Source organism: Apis laboriosa, unplaced genomic scaffold (genome assembly GCF_014066325.1).
Source record: "Apis laboriosa isolate Shangri-la unplaced genomic scaffold, ASM1406632v1 scaffold85_cov150, whole genome shotgun sequence".
Taxonomy (NCBI): Eukaryota; Metazoa; Arthropoda; class Insecta; order Hymenoptera; family Apidae; genus Apis; species Apis laboriosa.
In genome coordinates this window covers 183,768-211,009 of record NW_025224636.1, presented here as the reverse complement: position 1 = coordinate 211,009, position 27,242 = coordinate 183,768, and the positions used below count along the sequence as shown (strand labels likewise).

The 27,242-nt window shown below is 26.7% G+C and overlaps 4 protein-coding genes across 5 annotated transcripts in view; 1 reads left to right on the top strand and 3 right to left on the bottom strand.

Annotated features, from left to right (window-relative positions):
* The window catches only part of LOC122719603 (calcium/calmodulin-dependent protein kinase kinase 2), an 88,917-nt gene extending 75,883 nt beyond the window's left edge, over positions 1-13,034 (top strand). The window contains exon 11 of the transcript XR_006347650.1: positions 12,958-13,034. The gene's annotated coding sequence lies outside the window, so the exon portion shown is untranslated. The remainder of the gene's footprint in view (positions 1-12,957) is intronic.
* On the bottom strand, positions 352-10,510 carry LOC122719604 (alpha-N-acetylglucosaminidase). The gene is made up of 14 exons (XM_043945554.1): positions 10,395-10,510; positions 9,324-9,487; positions 8,279-8,457; positions 7,998-8,216; positions 7,179-7,406; positions 6,520-6,583; positions 6,311-6,456; positions 6,116-6,200; positions 5,873-6,022; positions 5,467-5,609; positions 5,217-5,382; positions 4,727-4,917; positions 3,670-4,055; positions 352-3,505 (listed from the first exon to the last, which is right to left on the bottom strand). Exons 1-14 carry the CDS (start codon positions 10,474-10,476, stop codon positions 3,393-3,395), a joined length of 2,316 nt encoding a protein of 771 aa, XP_043801489.1. The 5' UTR covers positions 10,477-10,510; the 3' UTR covers positions 352-3,392.
* On the bottom strand, positions 10,979-15,749 carry LOC122719605 (mitochondrial amidoxime-reducing component 1-like). 2 transcript variants are annotated; one of them, XM_043945555.1, is made up of 7 exons: positions 15,512-15,749; positions 14,038-14,423; positions 13,020-13,271; positions 12,546-12,669; positions 12,259-12,464; positions 11,653-11,724; positions 10,979-11,545 (listed from the first exon to the last, which is right to left on the bottom strand). In XM_043945555.1, the coding sequence occupies exons 1-7, from the start codon at positions 15,524-15,526 to the stop codon at positions 11,371-11,373; spliced, it is 1,230 nt and encodes a 409-aa protein (XP_043801490.1). In that variant the 5' UTR covers positions 15,527-15,749; the 3' UTR covers positions 10,979-11,370. The 2 variants fall into 2 exon arrangements, with proteins under 2 accessions (XP_043801490.1, XP_043801491.1); XM_043945556.1 differs by having other exon boundaries at positions 10,979-11,539; positions 15,512-15,746.
* A 960-nt stretch (positions 15,750-16,709) lies between these two features.
* Positions 16,710-22,554, bottom strand: LOC122719592 (4-nitrophenylphosphatase-like). Its single transcript, XM_043945541.1, has 6 exons — positions 22,422-22,554; positions 21,914-22,074; positions 18,039-18,176; positions 17,625-17,829; positions 17,092-17,236; positions 16,710-16,999 (listed from the first exon to the last, which is right to left on the bottom strand). Exons 1-6 carry the CDS (start codon positions 22,510-22,512, stop codon positions 16,810-16,812), a joined length of 930 nt encoding a protein of 309 aa, XP_043801476.1. The 5' UTR covers positions 22,513-22,554; the 3' UTR covers positions 16,710-16,809.
* Between the last annotated feature and the right edge of the window lie 4,688 nt (positions 22,555-27,242).

Here is a 27,242-nt window from a genome sequence, read left to right as displayed (position 1 = left end):
TACTTCCTCGATTTTCAAAATTGAAAGTAATATTATAAATAATTAAACAAATTATTGGATGAAGGAATATGTTAAAATTAATTTAAAGAAACGTTATGAAATTGTTAATGCAGATTAAATGAACAAAATAAGAAGATAAGTCAGATCATTTTTAGCTGAGCCGAATTTTTAAATAGTAGTTGTAAGAAATAACTTAATCTATACTCTAAAAATAATTAAATATAATGAAAATTTTCAATTGTCTCGATTTATCTCTTCGGATAATATTCATTTTGATCCATTTAAATAAATACAATATTCCATTTAAATAAATATAATTTATTTTATCTTAATAAATAATTTCATTATGAATTTAATTCAATTTATTTTTCAAAATGAAAAAGTAAAATGAGTATGATACAGCGTAAAATATTCAATCGAAATAAAATAAATATTAACTTTTTAAACTTTCAACTTTTTATGAAATAGAAAGTTCGTTGAAAGGATTAATAATTCTGAAGAGATTTAATAAGACACTTGGAAAACCAGATGGCGTTTTACTTACAAATTTTAATTAAATAGCTGTAGATAGAGGGCGAATGTTGTCAGTTGAGCGTTGAAAGAATTAAACATATTTTCTATTCACGCTAGAATATAAAGAATTTAGAAGAACAGTTTATTGAAACAACGATATCCTTTTAAGAATATGTTACGAGAATGAAATAATAATTTTCGGTAAATATTTTATTTCGATTTTTATATAATTTATATAATTTAATAATAATGCACAGTTTCGCATTTTTACATGATTTAAATAATTCGATAAAGTTTCTAGAATTATCCATATGAGTGCCTATATCAACAAATTTTAATTCCATATTTTAAATTCTATTTATCAAAAAGAAAATTACAAATTTATTTATATTGAATAAAAATTAAAACATTTTCTTCGTATATTTCTATTTCATATATATAAATGCTTTATTTTCTTGTGTATATTTTTTAAAAATCTGGGATCTAACAAAAATGATCATGCGATTTCAATAGATATTCTTGATATTTATACAGGGTAATTAAATAAAGTAGTATTCCTATTAAAAACAAGATATTCAAATTTGTCACAAATTTATTGAGATCTTGGAATATAAATTATCTAATAAAACAGAAGATTTAATTTAACACGTATATCTTTCATTGTAATCGATAGATTATGCAAATTCTAACCTCAAATCGCAAGATCTTTTTTTTTGGATCAAATGAAACGAAGGCACTCATAAAGTCTTGTACATATGTATAAATAAATCTTGCAAATTCGAGTGCAAAGCACGCGACCAAGCGAACGCAACCAAAGTCAGATTCGTGATTTCGTTGGATCTTACTTGGATATCCGGGGGACCATAAGTGCGTATTTTAATTTAATCGATAACCATCGAACCTCACGACCGGATACATTTCATATATCGACAGTCATATCATGTCCTCGCAAATTTTCTCGAAATGATGCAACCACGTTCATGTGACAAACATTCATTTTCCAATATATTATTAACATTTATTAGCAACTAATGGTAGTTGTAAGCGCAGTGAATAGACACCATTAAATTGCGACGATGGTAAAATTGTAGGATATTTTTTTATAAATAAATAAAAGAAAAACTAAAAATCCGAAGAAATCCGAAGAGTTACTTAAAATTGTAAAATATTTGTTTCGATAACGTTGAAATACAGAACGTTTCATAATTACAGGATGAAAGATATATTCTTTGCGATGACAGTATCGATGAGAGTATTTGAATTGTAGATTATGCTGCTATCGCACTGAGATCTCATAAGACGTTTGGTGCATCGGTAGGCCTTTTACGTCTAATTGTTACGGGTATGTGTGTTATAATAAGATTAGAATCTTATTACGATATTTCTGATGATATGTAATATTTCGAGACAATGAATTTAATCCAATCTTACTTATTTGCTTTTTTACATATTAAAAGCTTACGCTTTTTCTTATCTTAACCACAAGAATTTTTAAAACTTTTACTACGATACTTAAAATAATCTAAAAATCTAGAAAAAAAATATAAAATATTTAAAAAAAATATATTTTATCAGTACTTTCTCGAGCTTAAAAAATTTCTTATAAGATTCTAATAATTAGCTGTAACGATTTAGAAAATTAAAGGATGTTATACACGAGAAAATGTTTATCAATTTTCAATTGATCTCGAAAAAAAATATTACGTATCTACAGAAATATTTTTTCTAACCCTCGTTGACGAAAGCGAAGCGTTTTTCGGTTGTTCAAGTTTTTGAGACGCTTTTATCCACGATGGTGCCCTATCATGTATAATAGATATATTTTACAAATTATGGATATTCTTACGAAATGCACAAGATATTTTGTATCTCTTATTAGATGCACACTGTTTCTTAATCTATACTTGTAATGACAAAATAAATCGAATCAATTGACCCTCAATTGACAGTCACTTTTATTCGATTTTATTCGAACAAAAATAACGAAAGCATTAAATACTTTAATTAGAGATTAATAGATAAAAATTATATAATTACAAAACTTTAAAATATCTTATATAAGAAAGTTTAACCTATCACGAGAGAAACGAATCAAAAAATTTGCACTCGAACAATTAGTTATATTAGGATTGTCACAAATTAGCCAATTGAGGGTTTGATCATCAACGTATATTCGATGATTGTGAAGCGAGCGTCAAAAATCAACGCCGCAAGATGTCGTTGATTAGCAGCGCTGTGGCCAAATTTAAAAAAAATGGCGGACTCAAAATAATTGAGTAATTATACGTGGCGTTTTCGACTAATGCATTGATTTTCTCGACAATCAGTCTCATAGACGATTTTGATTCTTTAATAAACGAAGAGAAGAGAAAAACAGTTAAATGGAAAGTGATTACGTTTAGTCGTCTACTGCCATAATTTTGACCAGCGAAGATGAGAGCAAGGAGCGATGTACTTCTATTCACACGTCTAACCGATGGTACTTGATAGAGTGAGTAATGTTCGTGAATCGTAATAATTCCTTTTTATATTATTCGTAGTCAAATTTTTCTCTTTTTGCTCTTGGCTCGAATCTATCGTTGTTTCCAATTCTGTAATTCTACTCGATTGTTGTAAAATGTCCTTTTATCAATAATAATGATCTTTATACAAGATATCTTCGGTTTTTCAATAAACATTGAAATCTAGCGAATGTGAAAATGAATGATTGTAATTCTCTTTTTTTTTTTTAACGTATATAAAATTTATATAGAATTATAGGTATATATTTTTTTTCCTTATAAATTTTTATAAATTTCGTCACAATTTTATTAAAAATATATTTACAATAATATTATTTCTTAGATATTTTAATAATTTTAATTTTATAATCGATGTGATTAATAAGAATTCGACCAATACTGTTTATAGTTATGACGAAAAGTTTTATGAAAAGGAAGATATGGATCGTACCATTCGGATAGAATTCTTTCAGCTATATCAATTGAATCACCTGCAGAAAAAGAAAGATTCTAAAAAGTTAAAAACTTCAGAACACCATGACAAAATTTTATATCTGAATTTTTTTTAAATATATTCTGATTATAATATCAAGAAATTCTGATCTAAAAAACTTAAGGTCGCTAATTATATCATTTTAATAATAATTTATCATACCTGTTGCTTTTGTTGGATAAATTTTTCTAGAGAACGTAAAAGCTTTCTCAACATTTTCGAATATCTGCTCATTAATTTTCGTCATATTCACTCTCTTTCCAGTGGTCAAACTAGTTTCAAGTTCGTTCAAGAAAATAGCCCAACGGGGCTTGAAGTAATCCACCACAATTCCTGACCACTGTTTATTTGCATAATCCCTTATCTCTCCTAATGGTCCCCACAATGTAATCTGATTTCTCGCGTTGTACTCGTACAATATCTCTTCTTCATCGTTAGTAGCCAAATCTTTCGCCATTTTCAACCATTTTCCTAATAGAAAATCTTCACTCGATGCTAAAATCTCCTCAAGATCATCAAATAACGCCAACAACAACTTGGCATTTTGCCTGTGTGATCAAATGTTTAAAAATTAAACAAAGAAATATTACAATTGTTTAACAATTCCACGACTCTCTTTCGATTTATCATGATTAATACAATTTTTTCAGGATTTAAAATTAAAGCTTGCGACTAGATATTTGGATATTCAGTTCCAAAAAGATTGATGGACACGAAATATAAATTTTTAGCTTCAATAAAAATTATTATTTTTTGAGATGTTAATAAAAAGCAACATCATGTATATTGCATATACAAACGTGATTAATAAATACATGATCTAAATATTATCTATCCAGATACAACCGTTATTAATACAATTATAGTAATATCAGCCTCAATATTTATAGGATGATTCACATAAAATTTCAACGATAAGCATTATAAATTATGACATTTATATTGTTACCATGTTTCTGTAATAAATGTTGAAAGTTTTATTTTATCTATTTTAAAATAATAATTGGTTGAAGCAAAAATTTTATATTTAGAGTCCATCTTTCCTTCAAATTTCATTTCATGTGATTTCTTGGAACTTTATCTTAGATTTATGATTAAACTATGATTTATTATAGATTAGCTTTAATATATTACATATTATAGATAATAAGTCTGATTTACATTCTGTTAGATGTAAAATATATGAATCTTTGTGAAATTTCTAAAATCTAGAACTTACTTGAACAAATCTATATTCTTCTTATCGAATGATTCTATCAAATCAGTATAAATTTCATCAGCTATCAGTTGAAGTGCCTGCCTAGTAACGTCAACAACATCGTGTCGATAAAGGGTGCTATTTCGTTTCAAGTCTCTCGCTTGTAGCAACACGTACCAGTAGTAGATAAATGCATCTTTATTATACCATCTCTAATAGCAGTAATATGTCAATATTAAATAAATAATTTAATTGAGAAAACTTTTCTTTTAACATAAAAATATATTATTATCCTTAATCCAATTGAATACCAAATGAAATGATTCATAAAAATTATACAAACTCAACATTATTGTGAGAATAAAGTTACTTAATTATATTCCTTTGTTATTAGTATTACGTTCTTATTTTTAAAATTGCAAGAAACAATGTCCTCCTTCATTTGTACAAATTAAATTAGACTACGTGTAAAGAAAAGTATCAAACAGATATGATAATCAATATAACTCACCCATGGGAAGAAATTTAAATTTGGTCGAATGGTAATCACGTATTTTCCTCTAATTCTCCTAGTGTCTGAGAAATTATACACCGTGTTCTTAAAACCTTTCCATGCTGTAACAGTGTGTTCGTTCCCTTCGATATCGCCATATCTTCGATTGGCATAATTTTCGAACCTAGAACAATTCACGTGAATTCATAAAAATACAGTTTTGTGTTTAATTTATTATTATGGAGTTCTAATGAGCGTTTAATCTTACCATTTATCCAAGTTGACAGGTTTTTTACGATAAGCCATCTCGTTCATCAACTCGTAGATGACGTAATTTTGGTTTATACCTTCCGGTGTTAGACCTGTCCCAACCATTGTACTGCCATTCATATTTCTAGCTTCGAAAACTCGCTGGAAAATGGAAGTCAATTTTGATTTTCATACGGTATTTGATCTGATTCATTTCAGGGAACTGGAATCTTTTCTATAATATGTTCCATTTAAATCAATCCATATATCATGGAAATTATTGGTGATTGAAAAACTGAGTAATTAAGAATAAAAGATTTTTTTCTTAAATCAAAATTTATCGTGTGCAAGTGAAAGTACAAGCCAAATTGAATTGATTTTCGAAAAAAAAAAACTGTATTGTTTAGAGAATTAGAAAAGCTCACATGATTAATAATTTCAGCAGAACCAAACATTCCAAGGGTGCCACCAAAGTTGTGCAACATGCACCAGATAAATGGCTGACCATAATAAGAGTTTAATCTCTTGTATTGTGGAAATTGTTCTGATTGAAGATCCAGCACTATCATTCTTCCCTAAATAAAGAAAAATGAATATTCTATAAGTTTTGAAAATTCTAAAAAGATTAATTTAAGTGGGATTTTTAAATTTATGTAAATGATCAATACCAATGGGATTGAGGTTAAAAATGTACGAATTCTTGGCTCTGTCCAGAAAACAGAATCGTGATAAAACAACCATCCTTGCATTAACCTTGAAGAATAATCAAATATACCATCTTTATAATGAATAACATTCAAATTTGTCTTTAAATTATTTTACTAGTACCTAGAAGATAAAAGGAAATTATCTAATTATAATACCATATCGCTTTTGAGTCAACATTGTTCATAGCTTCGAAAATTGAGTGTCCTATATTCCTCAGGAATTTGAGTTCACTGGTGTAAGGTTCATTTTCATTGAAAGTGTCGCAATTGTAAACATGATCAGTCCCAAACTCTTCGATGTACTGGAGAATATAAACACATAGACAAATATAGACATTCCCTTTATGATTTTTAATTTTACTTACTGTTTTTAAAAATTGTTGTCCGATTTCTTTGAATAGAGGATCTGTAGGCTCCAAAAGATAAGGACTAAGATAAAAATATATATACTTTTGTTTAAAATAATGAAATACAAAGATTTGAATTTTCAATGAGTAATAATTTATAATTTTTGATGGGTAGATTGAATAGATCAAAAATAATATCTTAAAATTTGAAGCGTGAAAAAAGAGAATTAAATATCAAACTTGTTATTATTTGTTATTAAATCCAAATTTATCTTTGAATGATATCAAAGAACTAAAATAATATAAACAATATTTTAATTAGCATTATATATACATCATATCAATAATATCATATCATATATCAATAATCTTATTATATTGATAAATCATATCAATTTTATTATATCAATATTATCTAATTTCAAAGATTATAAAATAAGTAAATTCACTTCTTTGTTTTCTTATAAAAGGAAAAAGTGATAATTTATCTCATATTTTGATCTGAAAATTTTTAACCAAATATTTTCTAGAAAATATTAACATATTAAAATAGTATAATTGCCATCAATAATTATAAAAGAGAATACATAATACAGTGGTAAATATGTAATTTGCAGGTCATTATTCATCAAAATATCTCGTATAGAATAAATTTTTATTTATTCTGGTATTCTTACCAACAATATTTATCTGAAAAGTTATTCCAAACCGCACTTTTGGTTACATTAGCTTTAGGAAATAGCCTGAGGAAGGCTCTAGGCACGTGACCCGCGAAAGCAGGCAGAACAGGTATGATTCCTAATACCCTCATCCTCTCAAGAATTCGATGCTGCAATCGAATCGATTTTTCATGCCAGTTCGAGTTTAAAGGTCCTCCAAATCCTCGCATATTGCCCATTCTAGACCTAAATAGGTAATTACAATGAACTTTATCGAATATATTTAAATAATAAATTCAATTTCAAAAATAGCATTGATCAAATGTCGTATTTTTAATGACATAATTGGATCTAATTTTATTAATAGAATTAAATTTTAATTGATCAAAAAAATAAAAATAAAAATAAATTAAGAATATTTTTAGAGAAAATTAAAGAATATAAATTTTTTCATCTATTCCAATTATTTTTTTTAACATGCTAGTTGCTAATACGATACAATATTTCATATTATAATTTCTTATTTCATGTTGTTATTCTAATATTTAATTATTTTGTTAATTACGTTTTTTTTCTTTATTTTTGTAATCAAATTAATAAATCAGATATATATTGGAATTAATATATTCCATGAATTGAATATTGATTATTCAGTTGTAAATATTGTTAAAGTAGAAAAAAAAATTATTGTATACAATTGTTATCGTTCATGAGATATTCAAAAATGTGACTCTGAACCTTTCAAGAATAGATAAAGAATGGATATAGATTAAAATCCCTCTCCACTAAATCACTGGTTTATCTCACGAATCTGTCATAATTTTTGAAAACTATTACCATGGTAAAAATCCTGGCCCTCCAAAATGTTCATTAATCTCCTCTATAGTAAAATTCAATCGAAGATAGACTTTCTCCCAGATAGCTTCTTGTCCAGTAAAAGCAAGCGCCAAATTGATTCCATTAAGAGCCATCCAATCGATATTTTTTTCCCAATCTTCCCACTGCCACCATGCAGAAGTATAACCCAAAGTACACACATTCTGATAATATCTAAACCTGTCCAATTCGTGGATTTAGAAGAAATTTCTTGCATTTTTAACTTCAGACTATATTGATACCTATCGTTAGAGCTGATTTTTACACGAACATCAGGTAAGGTATCAGGAAGTTCGACTTGATTTCCTTCCCATGAAATGTGGACGTTGCAATAGGTTTTGAGATAATAGTGTAGACCCCAAGTTGCAGCCACACCAGAAGTGCCAAGGATTTCGACTTGACCCATGGAATTTTTCTTTATCTGATAGTTGAAGATAAGATTATCGATTGTTACTAATATAGAAAGTTAAAAATAGCTTCTTTAGATTTTGATTGTTTGAGATTGAACATTGTTTATTGGATCAAAGTGATAATAGATCACTGGAATGAAGATAGCAGAATTAGAAAAATTTAAACTCGAATCATGTATTAGAATCAATTTTAATGTTTTCTATTATTTTTTAAATATTTCAGAAAAACGAGGTATTATTTAAAGCATGGTTAAGGATCCCTTAACCCAAGATCTAAACTCAAGATTATAAGGAATGAAAACTATGAAGAAGATGATGTATTATGAGCAATATAATTGGAAATAAAAATGTTTGTAATAATGAAAATAAGAAAAATCTTTCATTGAGGAATTTCTTCTGGTAATCCTATTTACAGCTCTCTTCTCAACTCCTTATCACATCTCTATAATTGTACTTTAGGAAATACCTTTGTTTAAAATTGGAATTTTATAGCAAAGATCTTTAATACATTCGAGTTTATATTTTGAAAATCTTCTTCAATAATCGAAAGAAATTACGAAAGATAAACTAATAATCAATGATTCGAATACTTCCTTAATTAAAACATTATAATAATGTAATGTATTTATGTGAATTCGAAGATTCTTTCATATGCATATTTTGTATATTATTTTCTAATCAGTGATATGATATCTTTTATCATGATATTACCAGAAATTTGATTAAATTTATTGGATTCATATGAACGAAAAATGTTAGTCTTATTACGTTTCGAAAAATGTAGAAAGTTAAAAAGTTAGAATTATGTATATTTAATCAAATCAAGAGCTTATTTTAATGTATATACTATTTATATTGTATTATAAATACGAATTACCAAAAAAGAATCTTTTCCAGGAGAAGTAAAATTAGGATTCACCATCATTACGAAATTTTTAGCACGTTCAGCTCCCAATAATCTTTCAACGACACCTGCCGCTGCATTAGCTTGTTCTTCCGATGAAATCCGAGGCCTAATGTGACTCAGAGTATTCTGAAATACTGTACATATTTCTATTTTTTTTAAACACAAAATTTAGAAATAGTATATAAGAAATAGTTCCAGAATATGTTTCTCTGTTCTTTTAAATAATAGTTTTTTAATTTGCGTTCCTTTTTATTTAAAATCTCTTAAAATTAGATAAAAATTAATAAACAATGTTATATTTGTATTATATCATCTATATTATTACAAATATTAAATTATTACAAATTATTACAAATATTACATTATTATTAATACAGATAAAAATCATCATTTCAAGAAATAAAATTTTTCATTTAATTTTATTTTCAAAAAAATATGAAACAAAACAGTTTACACGTGCTAATAATTAAAATATTTTACTTTTTGTATAGGTATTTTATGATATATATTTTATGATATTATATATTATAATTTTTTATAAAATTTATAATAGTTTATTCAATTGAAAATAATGAGAAATATTGAATTAAAAAAAGAACAAAGTATAAAAATGGAGATCATCTGATTTAAAATTTTTACAAAAAATTATCACAGAAAGAAAACAACTTTAAAAACAAATGTATAGTTGAATTAAAAATATTGAAAAATGTTGAATTAAAACAAAATATGAAATTGAAATTATATATATAATTCAACTTCATTATTTATTCATTTTTAACCATCACAAATTTTAAAAGATAATTTTTTAAAATTAAAAGTTTTAAAATATTGAATAAAAAATAAAAACCAAAGAAAAATATAAAAATAAAGATGCTCGCCAATTTCACTTTGAATTCTGACAGAAAACCATCATTAAATTAAAAAGAGAAACGATTTATTAATAAGACAATTTAAATGATTGAAAACATACAATACAAAAAATATTAAAAAGAGAGAAATGTAAAAAGTAAAGATTTAGAAAAAAAAAATCGTTCTTCTCACCATTTGAATTTGTATTCTTACAGAAAACTGTTAAAGATCCAGAAAAAAAAACTATTGACACGAGTAACGAATAGATTAACATATTGCATGCACGTATCGCTCCTCGAAGATACACACGACTGAAAGAGATGAAGATCGTGAACGCATTACTTATCTTCCTACACTTATGCCATTTCTCCTTATCTAATGAGGCCTCTGACCACTGTGATTATCAATCATCTGCAACAAGACTGGACAACTTGCTCGCGACTTATTTCCCCACCTCCCAACGACCCCTATCGCTTGAATCGTGGGAGGAGAGGAACTAGAAGATCGTTCCCCTCTTAACAGAGTGTTTAATATATATATATATATATATACGTGGGATATCTCTGGAGAATTGATTTAGAGATTAAAATAAAACAGAAAGGTTAATGTAAATGTCGAATGAGGTTTATTTATCGAGTTATAAATAATTTAAATTTGTGTTAAATAAAAAAGGGATGGCTGTATGATAGAGATAGATGATTATTTTTCATTAATTAATATAATATAATATTGGAAAAGTTATTTTAATTAATTAATAAAAAATAATACGATAAAACTTTTATAACAATCAAAATTTTATTTAATGTAACAATATTTCAACATATGTATAGCGTGTCTCAAAATATGTAACACCAGAAATATTTAAACTGGTCACACTTATTTCAATCACACCTATATAACGTATCATAACAATTACATATAGCTTGAAACGATAATCTCATAAAAATCGCGCAATATATAGTATTATATTGTCTCGAAGTCTTATGAATATCCAAAGAATCCTTTATTTGATTTGCTCATCTCAAAATATTATTTCTGGTAATTATTCTCTGAATGTGAACGTATATTGACGTCTTTTTATTTTTTTTTTTTTTTTTTTTTACATAAACTTCTACTTTCGAATGAAGAAAGGCCATTCAAAGCGAGTTAATTTTCAATATTTTTCTATCTAGCTTGTTGTTTCTCGATGATTCAATTCCACCATTGTTGAATCACTGGACGAATGAACAAAAACGTCATCCCCGACTTTTACTTTTCCAGGGATGTATAATCCGCAGTATATTCCCATTACAGGCGCTTTTCCTTCGAGAGAGACCCGTTCTGGATCAGTTTGTTCTCTGAAACTAAAAAAAGTTAAAAACTAATTCCATAAAAGAATTCCTATACTCGATATCAATGTCATAACACTCCGATTTCTTTATGTTATTTAGGAAGGATAAGATTTTCGTACGATTTCAAAGTCTTTAATGGTTCCTCCTTGTCCATTACTCCGTTTTCTGGATTCACACCCACGAATTTACATCTATAAAAAGATATATTATTCAAATAATTTCTAATTCTTTCTATTTTTAAAAAAAAAATTCTAATCTTGATTTTTATTTGAAAAATTAATATATTTTTAGATATACATATATTTTAATGTATATATATATGTACAGGATATTAATATATATCTTCTAAAAATCAATTTCAAAACAAGCACAAATACTAATAATAAATAATCGATTAAAATTTATTTATTAAGTTTAGTTAAACTAATTTAAAACTTGTATTAGATGAAATGAGATAGACAGAATGAGATAGGTCTATCTTTATCACATTATTGATTTGTTTTGACTCCATTTCGCTTTATTTAATACACGCTTGTAATTTAAATATAAATTAACTATTAAATTGCTCATAACTTATTAAATAAATCTCATTATCAATCGATACTTTTGTATATCAACTTTCGTATTTGTTTTGATCTTCAGAATCATATCTATTCGTTTCAATTATATCTATTATTATTATATATGTATATATATCTGTGATATCGAAAATATTTTTACCATACCGTGAACATGGTTTGACATTTCTAATCACGACGCGTTCCCCAATTTTTATCCATTCCCAATTATCCTCCTCGAACGGTTGTTGGGTGGAAACTAAAATATTTGGACGAAATTGTAGAGTAGGAACTGGCCTTTCTAATTTTTCGTTCAATTTTTCAACAGATCGCGTGGTCATTAACATATAACTGGTTAAATCGCTGAACAATCCCTGGAAAACATTTGTTCGATCATAAAAAATAATTGCGCCAAAATGGGAAAAAGAAGAATCGAATCAAATAAAAGAAATTACAGTGTCTTTGTTCCTGAGTTTTTGATACACTTGGGTGAATTTTTTCCACGGTTCCACGAAGAGATTCCTTTTGTCCATCATTGTGCATCCTAATCGAAGGCCAGAAGTGGTTCCAGTCAGAAACCTGAAGAAAATGTAAATTTTCATTTAATGAACATTCTATATCTCATATTTTTCAAATAAACAATGAAGACAATGATCTTATATTTCGTTCTTGCATATCATTTTCCTCTTCCACAGGAAATAAATATACAATATATAAAACAATATATATAATCATTATATCTTAAATTAAATAATTTTTTCAAAAATACTCATATCAATCAAATATCAAGAATGGCAATTGACTCTCGTTCTTATTAATTCCGAAAATAGATAGAGTTAAATTATATAATCCAATTTGAAATTACAGGCTCATTAAAAGGAAAAAGAATGAATATACAATTGATCGAATAAGAAGATAGAAATGGAGACCTTGATAACCATTCGGCGGGTTCTGTGCCACAATCGATACACTTCACCGGCTCTCCCCACCACATGGTGCATTGAACGGCTTCAGAAGCATTCTCCAATGAATTTGGAACCTCGAAAATCACGCTGGGCATCCCGACGGCCTCCAGCTTCACCTTGGTCTCGTCCACCGCCGATAAACTTATCAGGATCAAGGTTGGATATTGCCTCCCGGTCTGGAATCGGCCAGTTTCCTCGTTGTACACTAGAAACATTCTGATGAACAGCATGGGGATTCATCTTTGGTTCCTTTGGGATAGAGGCGTTGGGTTCTTGAATTTATTACGTTGAAATTCAGATCTTTTGTAAACAAGATTAATATTAGAATGAAATTTTATTTTTAAGTGAAATTAAGCGAAATGTGAAAGTATGGGTTGATGTGGAGGAAATTTGACAGTGGTTCGTGACATAAAAATAAATGTTTTATGAAATAATTGGAAAAATTTGTGTTTCTTTAATTTTTATTAAAAATGTGTATATGTTAAAGGTTGATTAAGATGGAAATGATCTTAATTATTTATTAGTTAGAACGGAGATACGTAAGATAAAATGAATCTTATGTTTAAGAACGAAGAATAGTTCGTAATAATTCATATTAATTTTATAAAGTATTTACTACAAAAAAAAAAATAGCTTTCGTTTGTTTATATAATATGATTCATTTACATGAACAGAATAGATAAGATCGTATACGTACGTGATTTGGTGATATCTTTTTCTCTTGGCTATCTCTTTCTGGTATGAGAAAGGGATAGCCAATGTTAAAACGAATTATCTTAATATATGTAAAATAAAACGAGAATTGTGATTATTATTTTTGACTGATCTAATATTAAGATTAAAATGAAAATATATTTGTAGGATAAATTAACAAACTACTAGAAAATTTATTTTTTCAAAAATAAAAAATGAAATTAAATATATGGAAAATATATCATGAAATAGAAGAATGAGGAAAGATAGATATAAAAAGTCTGATTACCTGTCTCTAAGGGTGAATCTACCCTTGTCTTCTAAACTAATTCCGTATTCGGTGAAGTCACATTCCCTCAAAGTCTTTCCACGCCCAGATTTCAGAGGATACATGTATAATTCTTGAATCTGGCCCACCTTTACCCAGTTTGGATTTGATAATTCGGGAATCGTGTCATCATTGGAATCTTTCTTATCGTCATTTACATTATCGTGATTTACATCATCACTTTCACAATTCACATTTTTTTCAATCTTCTCTGATTCTTCTAATCCCTCTGTTTCATTTGTTCTTATGGATTCCTTTCGTTTATAGGAAGTCTTTCTCGCGGTCCATACCACTGCCACGAGAATAATTATGAAGCTACACGTTACAGCAACTGCCGAACGCCAATCCTAGAAAAAGATATAACCTTGAGTTAAAATGAGACTATATGATTGTAAGATATTTGTTAATTTATGCGGAAATGATTCAGTTCAAAATATTCTTAATGAATGTTATGGATTTTAATAGAGATTAAAATTTTTTAATAGATCAAGGATAATTTAATTGGAAAATTTAAATTTCAAAGTATAAAAAAAATGTGCATTATTTTCTAGAAAATTTTAATAAAATAATAAATCAAATTTCAATAGTATTTTTCATTAAATGTACAAATTTTTTTCTATCTTTTAAATTATTCTTTTTCTATCCTTTTCTTTAAATGTAATAATTTTATATAATAATTTTATATAATAGTATTACGTTATATTAATCACTTTTTTATATCTCTTTCATTTTATTTTAGAGCAATGTTAAATAGAAATGTTTATCAGTAATTTTCCTCTTAAAGATTAGATAAGCATCAATATTAATTTATTTCAACTTTTTTTTTACTATCAGTCGATTTATATATACTTAAAACTCGATGCATATATCTTCTAATACCTTCTATGTAACTAGTTCATTTGTACATCTGTTACAAAACAAACTTGCCATTCGAGAAGTTAAAACCGCGATGAACACGTGCCATCACAATCGTGCATTGTGTCATTGTTTGCTAATCGAATTCTTCCTCCAAACAGGCTTAACTTGGCTTATTCATTTTTTCACCGTTTTTTGATCATCCCCCAGAGAATTCTGACCTATTATTATATTTTTCAAAAATATCACTGAAAAATTGCCAATCCTTACCACTCATGATCATCTATTGTATTACACGTGTCTGATAAAATATCTTAATCAATTATCTTCCCCCAACTTTCATCGAAATTTTATCAAATAATAATTCCAAGTCGAAACAACATTTTATTCATCGATCTGAATGTTATCAATTTCTCAAATCTAATTCATAATCCATTACCACAACATTTAAAATCATCCTTGTGAACTTTGACTTAACATCACACAAAGTGTGAAGAATTTACAGGCAAAATAAGCGAGATTCAAACAAAACGTAATTTCTTCGATAATCTAAAGAATTATTGTAAAAATACATACATACCGGGTGTCCTTGCATGATCTTCGTCCCGGCACTTGTGCAAACCGTCGTTCCAGGCTCAGACGCGTTCTTCAATCATTACCAGGTCTCCGTGTCGTGTCGCTGCTGGTATTATGCAATGACCCGGCTTAGTGCTGCCCCCTTTCCGCCCTACCCGTGAATTTATCGGGCGCAAGTCTATGATGCCGCCAATTACTCGTTGTGCGCGCGCCAGTCGTTGTCTAGAACATGTGGAAACCACACTGAGAATTCATTTTTCTAATGAACGAACGTTTTTATCTCGCCTCGACCGATAAACGTTTTTTTTTTTTCTTTTTTCTCTCCACGATCGAATCACTTCTCTCGAGTATCATAGTTGAACCAAGAAATTTTGGCTTCAATGATAAGCTGATAGATTATACTTATCATTGAAGAGATAAATCGTTTAAATCGATTAATAGTTTAATCTTTATAAATGTTATTTTCGAATTTGTTTATTGCTTATTTATTATTATTATTATATTTATTATTAAAGTGATTTGTCTAGAAACACTTGTTTGCATAAATGTATACTATAAAGATAAATAGATTTAAATTGTGATGATTGTATAATAGATGGGTATATGTGGGATTAATGGTAAGTTAATAATCTTTCATTTTAAAATTAGATGTTATTTATTGATAGTATTATCTATATTTTATAATTTGTAAATGATATTTATAGTTAATACAATAAAAAAAATTTGAGATTTAAAGAATTGTAATATATTTATTATTAAATTGATAATATATGATACATTTTTGTTTATTCTACATCAATTTTTTTAAATTAATGATTATTTAAAAAATAGTAATAATAATATAGTCAATAATATAGTCAATAAGTAGTGATTAGTATCAGTACGAAAATTTCATTAATTTTTTCTCTATTTACTTAGCTTCTTAGTGTATAATCTTATAAAGAAATTATGATAGTTACACTAATAAGGATAATTGTTATTACTATTAGGATAATGCAAACATGAACTATATAAATATTGGTCATGGATAAATTAATATGTATGCTTTAAGCATATATAGCAATAATAATAACATTATTAATTTAAAAAAATTAAATTTGGCAATTATAATAATTCATATTTGTTTTGATGATCTGAAAAATTGATCTCTCAAAGAAGATATATTAATATTTTACATTCATACATATTGAAAAAAATAAGAAATGTGGTTATTAATTATGATTTTTATTGGTATATTCATATTAATACATATTTTTTTCTTGACATTCTTCCTTTTTCAGTATTCTGATCTTCATGTTAACTTTAAATATTCTGCTTTTTAGAAATATTCTGCAATGAATCGATAATAGGGTATAGCATCCCCAAACTAGGGAGATAGAAATGCGGGCAAGTTTCTTCATCTTTTATCGCATTTTTTATAGTTTCTATACCAGTATCGACGAACATTTTTTTAAATCCACACATATGGGCAAATTTCATATCGGTTTTTATTCTAAAACAACAATGAAAATGAAATTTGTTTTATTCATTAATCTTGTATCGATTTAAAAATTCTTGACTATATTAATCTTAAAATCCACTTACGAATCACCTATAAACAAACATCTTCCTGGATCTTGCACGTTACAAGTGTCAAAAATATATTGTTTTAAAACTTGGCTAGGTTTAGCGCATTTTATCGGTGATCTTTTACTGTATTTAGAAATTATATCGATAAAAGGTCCAGAACCTATAATTAATTATATAATAAATAATAACTGTAAATATTAAAAGCAAATCATTGATAAAAATTATTTTGCAATTAAATATTCGAGTCAATGCTTAAATATTTGACAATATTAATCGATATTTAAATATATCTATAAAATAATTAGTATTCAAATCAATACTAAAGTTAAACTTTATTTAAATTAAAATTATAACGCTTAAATTATAATATAAATATTTCTATATTCAATAATATTGAATAATACCGAAATATTATAATTTATACTATATAATCCAATTATAAATCCAAATTTATTTAATTTTCATTTTTTGCATCATTGTTATCGAGTAGATCAAAAATAATCTATTAATCGAATTATTATAATTAGGTATATTTAAAACTTTCTTACCAATTATCTTCTCATTGCAACTATAAGAAATATATTCGTCTGTGCAACCAGTGATGTAATGAACAGATTCGTTATTCAAGCATTTAAGAAGAAATACTATTAAGCCCCAGTCATAATTACAAAAATCGAGAACGACTGCATCAACACATGCTTGATTATGAATATTTTTTATTGTATTCGATGGATCTCGTTCGTTGATTTCAAACTATGATAAAGAAAATTAACATAAGAAACTAACTTCTTTCAAATACATTTATTTATATCAATTATTTGTATTTTCTTTTATTTCAAAAATTAATTTAATTTATTTCTTTTTATTTTCTTTTTATTTTAATTAAAAGTTATAATTATTTATACGTGTCTTTTGAATTTAAAAATAAAATAATAAAATTTTAAATCTTTGTCGAATCTTACAGATGGCAATATTGTATGAAATCCATCCTTGTTTAAACTTTCTCGAAACTGTGGTGTAGCTAAAACTACTATTTTCCCTGAAACTTTAAGCTTTTTCAGATGCGAGCTGATAACCTTCACACTGATTATTATTTGTTCCTGAAATATAATTTCAAATTATATAAAAAAAAAAGGAAATAGAAAAAGGCAAAGACCTAATGAAGATACAAATAATTCAATTTATTAATAAGACATGAATTATATATTATTTATTGTTATATTAAACTCCTTTTAATGTGCATTTTGGTAAACATTCTTGTTTATATTTCTTATTCATTTTCAATTCTGAATTTGCGTAAGATGAAATAAAATGATACATTCTATCTCTGCTTCATCACGATACGTCGCGACATATTTTATTTTCACTTTGCTTCATCTAATAAATTGTGAACATAAATTGTGTATAATTTAAGAAATAAAATTCAACTTCTTATACATGTACATTAACATTTATATTTATTATCAACACTAGAACTAACCATATATATACTAATAATTTCTTACATTTATAATCTTTATGTATGGACAAATATTTTTATAGAAAATACCAAAATGTATAAACTTAATAAAAAAAATAGCAATTTCTATTCGAAAAATAAGTAAACAGGAAAGTTTTTCTAGAATTAAGAAAACTATTATACAAAACTATTAAAAATCTTTCCAAAAAATGATAATTGTAATGGCTAAGCATGTAAAAGGTAGGTACATTACAGGTAAGTAATAAATATATATAATATATATAATAAATATATATAATAAATATATATAACATATATACAATAACATAAAAATTCCCGTCCCATAAATTTTGGAAAATTTCACAGTGCCACACATAGTCCAACAATATTCTCCTAATAATAAGTCGAAATTTTAGGCCAGAATCATTGAAAATTTCAATTTTACAAAAAACATCCAATGCCACATCCTTATCGATTATATTCTCCTAATAAAAAGCTATATATAGGAAAAAACTTATAGTTTAAAAATAAATAAATTTAATTAAATATCTTTTAAACCAATGATTTTTTGCTACAAATGGTTTAGTACTTTTTTATAGGAAATATTATAATACATCTACTGATGCTTTGAAATGTGTATGATGTCATTTAAAAAAATATAGTTGAGCTTGAGAAGTTTTTTATGAATCCACTTAGGGAAAAAATAAGGGCATCAGAATATAGCTCTTTCGAAACCATTCAACTTTTGTTCGAAGCATTTTTTAATACTGTGAAGGGTAAACGAGATATTTAAGAAAAAAGATTAATATCGAAACTCCCCGAGCGCTAGTAAAATTTTTGTCCAAAAATTCGACTTTGTATTAGGAGAACATGATACGATAGGAGGTCGATCGAAAAATTTTTCCGAGAATTGACGTCAAATTCTCGAAATCTCTGAAATTCTTGGAACTGACGTCAAATTCTTGGAATTTCGACAATTCTTGGAAATGACGTCAAATTCTTGGAAATTTCCAAGTATTCGAACAATAGATCGAAACTTTTAGCTAAAAACTCGATTTTCTATTAGGAGAATATAATTTAAAAGGAGTTTTTACATACTATCATACATTTACTGTACTCATACTTATTTTTTTATCATTTCTCTTAGTGTTACCATTTTTATAATGTTTTCAAACATTTTTTTTCACAATTTATATAAATTAAGGTATTTATTTTTTGCACACTTATCTTTTATCGCTAGTGCTATCACTTTTAGTTTTTGCGTTTTTTATCAGTTTTTTAATTTTTTAAACAATCATGTACTGTATTTCTTTTTTTCTAAAATATTTTCATTACTTTTAATACCCGACTGCATAATACATTATACCGGGTGTCCGAATAGTATTATCTGATGTATTTCGTTTGTTCCTGGAAATATAAAAAAATGTCTCGAACAAAAGTTACATGATTTCGAGATGTGCACATCCAGCTACTATTTATTTTTTTATGCAAAGAAGCGTAAAGGACTTATGAAAGTGAACGTTGTTTTTTTAAATAGAACTATACACTTTTTTGTACACCAGTTAATGTCTTTTAGCGTTCTCTATAAAAAAGTATTAAACGATATATAGCAAAAAACTTATAGTTTAGAAAATAAATAAATTTAATTAAATATCTTTTATAACAATGATTTTTTGCTACAAATGGTTTAGTACTTTTTTATAGGAAATATTATGATACATCTACTGATGCTTTGAAATGTGTATGATGTCATTAAAAAAATAAAGTGGAGCTTGAGAAGTTTTTTATGAATCCACTTAGGGAAAAAATAAGGGCATCAGAATATAGCTCTTTCGAAACCATTCAACTTTTGTTCGAAGCATTTTTTAATACTGTGAAGGGTAAACGAGATATTTAAGAAAAAAGATTAATATCGAAACTCCCCGAGCGCTAGTAAAATTTTTGTCCAAAAATTCGACTTTGTATTAGGAGAACATGATACGATAGGAGGTCGATCGAAAAATTTTTCCGAGAATTGACGTCAAATTCTCGGAATCTCTGAAATTCTTGGAACTGACGTCAAATTCTTGGAAATTTCCAAGTATTCGAACAATAGATCGAAACTTTTAGCTAAAAACTCGATTTTCTATTAGGAGAATATAATTTAAAAGGAGTTTTTACATACTATCATACATTTACTGTACTCATACTTATTTTTTTATCATTTCTCTTAGTGTTACCATTTTTATAAAGTTTTTATAAAGTTTTCAAACATTTTTTTTCACAATTTATATAAATTAAGGTATTTATTTTTTGCACACTTATCTTTTATCGCCAGTGCTATCATTTTTAGTGCGTTTTTTATCAGTTTTTTAATTTTTTAAAAAATCATGTACTGTATTTCTTTTTTTCTAAAATATTTTCATTACTTTTAATACCCGAATGCATAATATATTATACCGGGTGTCCGAATAGTATTATCTGATGTATTTCGTTTGTTCCTGGAAATATAAAAAAATGTCTCGAACAAAAGTTATATGATTTCGAGATGTGCACATCCAGCTACTATTTATTTTTTTATGCAAAGAAGCGTAAAGGACTTATGAAAGTGAACGTTGTTTTTTTAAATAGAACTATACACTTTTTTATACACCAGTTAATGTCTTTTAGCGTTCTCTATAAAAAAGTATTAAACGATATATAGCAAAAAACTTATAGTTTAGAAAATAAATAAATTTAATTAAATATCTTTTAAACCAATGATTTTTTGCTGCAAATGGTTTAGTACTTTTTTATAGGAAATATTATGATACATCTACTGATGCTTTGAAATGTATGATGTCATTAAAAAAATATAGTGGAGCTTGAGAAATTTTTTATGAATCCACTTACGAAAAAAATAAGGGCACCAGAATATAGCTCTTTCGAAACCATTTAACTTTTGTTCGAAGCATTTTTTAATACTGTGAAGGATAAACGAGATATTTAAGAAAAAAGATTAATATCGAAACTCCCCGAGCGCTAGTAAAATTTTTATCCAAAAATTCGACTTTGTATTAGGAGAACATAATACGATAGGAGGTCGATCGAAAAATTTTTCCGTCAAATTCTCGGAATCTCTAAAATTCTTAGAACTGACGTCAAATTCTCGGAATTTCGATAATTCTTGGAACTGACGTCAAATTCTTGGAAATTTCCAAGTATTCGAACAATAGATCGAAACTTTTAGCTAAGAACTCTACTAGGATTTTCTACTAGGAGAATATAATTTAGAAGAAGATTTCACGCACTTATCGTACATTTACCGTGTTTCTTTTTATATTTTTACAATTTTTCTTAGTGTGTCATTTTTTTAGATCTTTAAAACAAAAATTTAATTTAATCATAAAATCAACTCACCGGTTCGACACTCAATCCATATTTCTTAAAATTTTTGATATATTCATCTATACTTTTATTACTGTTGTTCGACACTAGATACAGCTTTTTGCCCAAATCTTGTAGTTTTTTAAGCGACAAAATCGCTCCAGGTATTGGGTTTAACAAATGCCAAATAACACCTGTATAACACGTATATTTTTTAATATTATCCTTCGTACACCACAAAAAAAAAAAATAGATAGCAAGGTAATGAATCAAACGCAAAAAGAATTTTTAATATCTATAATAAGATAATAAATAGACTGCGGATGTTTATGCAAAATTTTTATAAATATGATTTATGAAAAAATAAAATTACATTTATTTTATTGTTTTATTGTTTGAATTCCATATTTAGTGTCTTTTTGCATGTCATGTATTATGTAAGTTTTTTTTTTTTACGTTCATTATACATACATTTTACATAAATGCATAAACAACCGTAAGTAGTAATGATAAGTAGTAATAAATTAATAAAATAACTCGCCATCACAATCGGAAAAGATGATGTCAAACGAATTCAAGAAATCTTGCATCTGTTCCGCTGTCGCTTCCCTCAAATCCAGGGGAATCGCCATATTGACTTAATCGTTGCTTGAAGAGGACTGTCTTGATCGTTACTAGTTTATAGTGACCCAAGTCATTGTGTACTATATCGACTGCTCGAAGTTATACAAGTAAAAAGTCTTATTTGGTGTTAGAAAAATATCGCTCCATAAAAAAATTTGCATTATCGATAAGCATTATAAGTTATAATAATATTTAAATGTTTTATGTTCATTCTATTGATTCTATTTTTTATTAATATGCTAATGTTTCTTTTTTATTTTTATTTATAATTAAGCTATTTTTATGATGTAATAATTCATTCACGATAAATCATTATTAGCATTATTATTTATGTATATAGTATAAAATATATATTTATTTATTTATATATATACAATTTGATAAAAGTTTTTAAGTATATATGTATATATTGCTTTTTAAATTTGTTGAAATATTTGCAATCTGAATTTTTTGTAATAAAAATATAACAAAAATATTTTATACATATAATAAAATTTGAAGAAAAAGAATTCATTACTTAATTCGCTTTATTCTGTAATATTCAATTTTTGATTTCTCTTTCTATATACTATAATCTCTTCAAAACTTTGTTCATTTAATAAAATTTTTTTTATTTTTCACAAAATTATTAATAACAAGCAAAAAATTTTTGAATATTTATTTGATGTATTATCATTTTATATCAATTAATTTTTAATATTATTTTTCATCATTTTTGAATATTCTTTGATTTATTTAAATTATTATTTATTTATTTCATTTCCTCCTTTTTTTATAGTAACTATGATTCTTAAAAATTTGAAAAATTTTCAAAATGATGAATAAAAGTTCTCTAAATATTTATTTATAATTCTTTGGAATTTTCATATTGGAAGAATTTTTTGATAATCCTTTAAAAATTATTGATTTATATTCAAACATAAACTGCATTATTTATTTTTTCAAAAATGATTAACAGAAATATATATAATAATATGTATAATAATAATGATAAATTATATATATATATATATATATATATATATATATATATATATGTCAATAAATTTTATTATATAGTGTATAGTATATAGTATATAGTAAAAATACAAATTAACATGGAAAAGTGTTTATTTTAAAATAAATTTTAACTTTTGAATTTTTATTTCTATTATCGTGGCTAAAAAATATTTAGAAAATCACGCTGCACAAAAGAACTAGTGTCGTGGCCTTATAAAATTTACGAATTCGACTCTTTCAGTAGCTTAACAATAAGAAAGAATATAAACGATAACCCAAACCGATACCAGTTAAACGATAGAATATGTAGATTTGTTTACATATATGTAGATCACAATTGAGTAATTCAATGCAAGACTTATACCACAAATGAAAAAAAATGAAATGTTGAAAAATGAAATTTTAATTAATTCTATCATCTCTTGTTATTTAATTATTATTCTTTTATTATGAAGCAAAATTTCTATCTTTACTGTAACTATATATATAAACAATTATTTTCTTCGTGTATTTTATGCAATTTATAATTTTTATCTGTTAATCGTAATTTTTATATATAAATATATCATAATATATATATAATAAATATATATAAATATATCATAATTTTATGAAGATAAAATTAAAAGATATAATTTCCATATTATTATTTATTTCATTTGTGTACCATGATATTTACCAAAATCTCAAATATAAATTACAAGAAAACAATGATAAAATAGAAGATTTATAAGAGTAAAATTTAAGCTGTATCATTTTCCATTAATTATTAATTAATACTTCAAAATTTCTCCATTTTCTCCGCTTTAAAGCAAATGAACGAAAATATGTTTCGTTAAATAAAATATATAAAAATGTAATAAAATATATAATAAGGAAAAGTATAATAAAGAAAAGTTTTTCTAAAATTTTTTTTTTGATTCAATTTTCAGATTTAAATACAATAAAAAGTAAAATAAAACATTGTGTCTTCGTTACGCAATTTCTATTGAAACATTGCCAATCATAAAAATCTTAATATCTCTTAATAATATTGTAACTTTGTCTTTAGATTTCTTAATTGAAAAAGTATTATTCATTATAGAATGACGTCAATTTATATATAAAAAAAAAAATATGATTTGAAATTTAAAGTATTGAAAGTTGAAAAAAAAATTAATAAATAGTAAGCAAAAAATACCAAAAGTTTCATTTTATTAATCACGAAAGAAAATTAATAAATAATTCAATGGGAATTGGAATAACAGTGGAACGCGTTTGGGTTAATAGAATTTCAATTTATTAAGTTTTTCACCTATCCGTCAATGTCTTGATTCTCATTTACAAAGGTATTATATAATTGTATTAATAACTAATAATCGACGATCAATCAATTAATAATCATAATTAAAATCATCGTAATAATAATAATGATAATCATAATTGTAAGAATTATAATAATAATGATTCATAATAATTAATACATTGAATCATTGTATTTCACAATTATCCTCTTTATCGTTTCTTGATATATTATTTTATGAATATTCATTTTCTTTAACGACGAGCCACGTGCGACTTAGAAAGGAAATTGAAAGGAAAGAAAAAAAAAGAGTGTGAAAAAGAAGGAGAAATATAATATCTTACATTATATTCATAACGATGGAAAAATTATCGACTGCCAACTTAAAATTACTCATAATCATGACTTGACTAGAAAATTAATTCTTTTATACTGATAACACAGCGATACTGTACAATAAAACAATACATTTGTAATTGTACGTAAATGTGAGCAGATCCAATCATGTGGATTGATTCATAGGCGAAAAAGAAACGATAGCGCTATTTAAAAATAATATAAACGAAAAAAAAGACGAAAAATAAAATATATTTGACTAAAGCTAAATTTAATCAAAACGAAATTTAATTGTACGTAATTATATTACGTTTCTAACGACTCGTCGATAGTACTAGTGATCAAGATTTAGAGGTTAGGTTGCGATCTCCTATGTTTTACGAATCTGGATCCGTCCCTGATTCGTAGGCTATCGAATTGAACTTGTACATATATGTAAAAACATTCGCCGCACAACAAGCATGGGATGATTGACGTGATTGTAAAATTTTGATAAATTAATTTATCAGGCCTTTTCTTTTTTTTTTCTTCTTCTTTTTCTTTCGATTAAATTTCTCGATGATAAACTCTTTGATGAACGGAAAAATTGAATGAGATTTTCGAGAAGGAATCGTGAATCTGGTTAACTATTAACAAGACAAAAAAAAACAAAGCTATAGATATAGTAATTGCTTTTTATTCATCCGGGCGACGCTCGAAAACACGTTTTTTTTTTTTTTCTTTTCCTTTTTTATCATAGCATTCTGGATCCCAAAAATTCGAGATTTACATATATAATATTCGTTTATACTTCCTTTCCGCACCCAGCTTCAGTCCATGACCGACATAAAACGCTCAAGATAATCGTTGCACGCGGTTACAAACGATTTGCACGACCAACAGGAAACGATCGAGTCCAAGAATCGTTGCTTCGTTAACCCTTGATCATGTGTAACCTTTTTATAGGCTTAACCTTATAACGATTAACGTTAGATTAACGCTATTATACCGAGATTAAAGCTAGGCCTGATAACTAGCGCTATAACAAGTCTCTGAAATTGTTTCGATTAAGGTTAAGGTTAAGTTATACCCGAGCTATAACGAATTTCATCTAGGATGAATTTATAAGTTTCAGTTTAGGCTAAGTCTATATCGCATTAGTTAAACCTGAGTTAAGTCATCGTTACCTTTCAATTAAATCTGAATGAGAAAATTGGGCTTATAATATGGTTTATATTTTTGGATGGGATGAAATTAAGCTAGGAACTATATGTTGTCTATAGAGGGTTAACAAGAATTTTCAGTCAGTCAATCATCTTGGACAACACGATCGGTTTCGTATTGGTCAACAGTCTCATGATTATACATGGGTTAATCGTGAGCAATGGGTAGAAACGAATTCAGTTCGGTCAGAGAACGTTTCGTTCGCTCGAGGAGACTTGATACTGGCGACTGAAGGAAGAGTCAGGGGAAGGAGGAAGGACAAGGTAGGCGGAAATACCGAGGAGGTAATATGATGTTAGTGACATGACATCGGCAAAACATCATAAATCCCCGATGATTATGATATTAATTACTTATTTTGATCTTATCTTTTCTTTTCTTTTCTTTTCTTTTTTTTTTATTCGCCGTATACCAAACATAAGTCGACCTAACCTATTTCACGCAAACTTCACCCGCATAACGATTCCCATTCCCCGTCATCCCATATAAATGGAATAAATGGTACAAAGAATCGTAAGATTGTGATGTTGATCGTTTTCACAATTCCATGTAGCCGGAATAAACGTTCAAAAATCAACGAAGATTATATTTGCCCCTTAACCAAACGTATCCCGATACGTTTGTCTAAGTTTGATTCGACGAAACAGTGGATTTGAATGTACGGCAGTCGAAGAGTGATCAGTACACATACACATTGGAAGAGCGAAATTTCACGTTTCCACGTTCGCACAGTCTAATTGAATTTACCGACGTCACATCACCAGGTAGCGTACACCTATATGCAGAGGGCGGCGCAGACGCAAACACTCGATTTCGTCTTCTTTTCCCGGTCGTGTCGGTCTCGATATCGATCCAAGATTTACAATCTCGATCGATTTGTACGAAAAAAAAGAAACAAGATTACCTATTTGTATATCG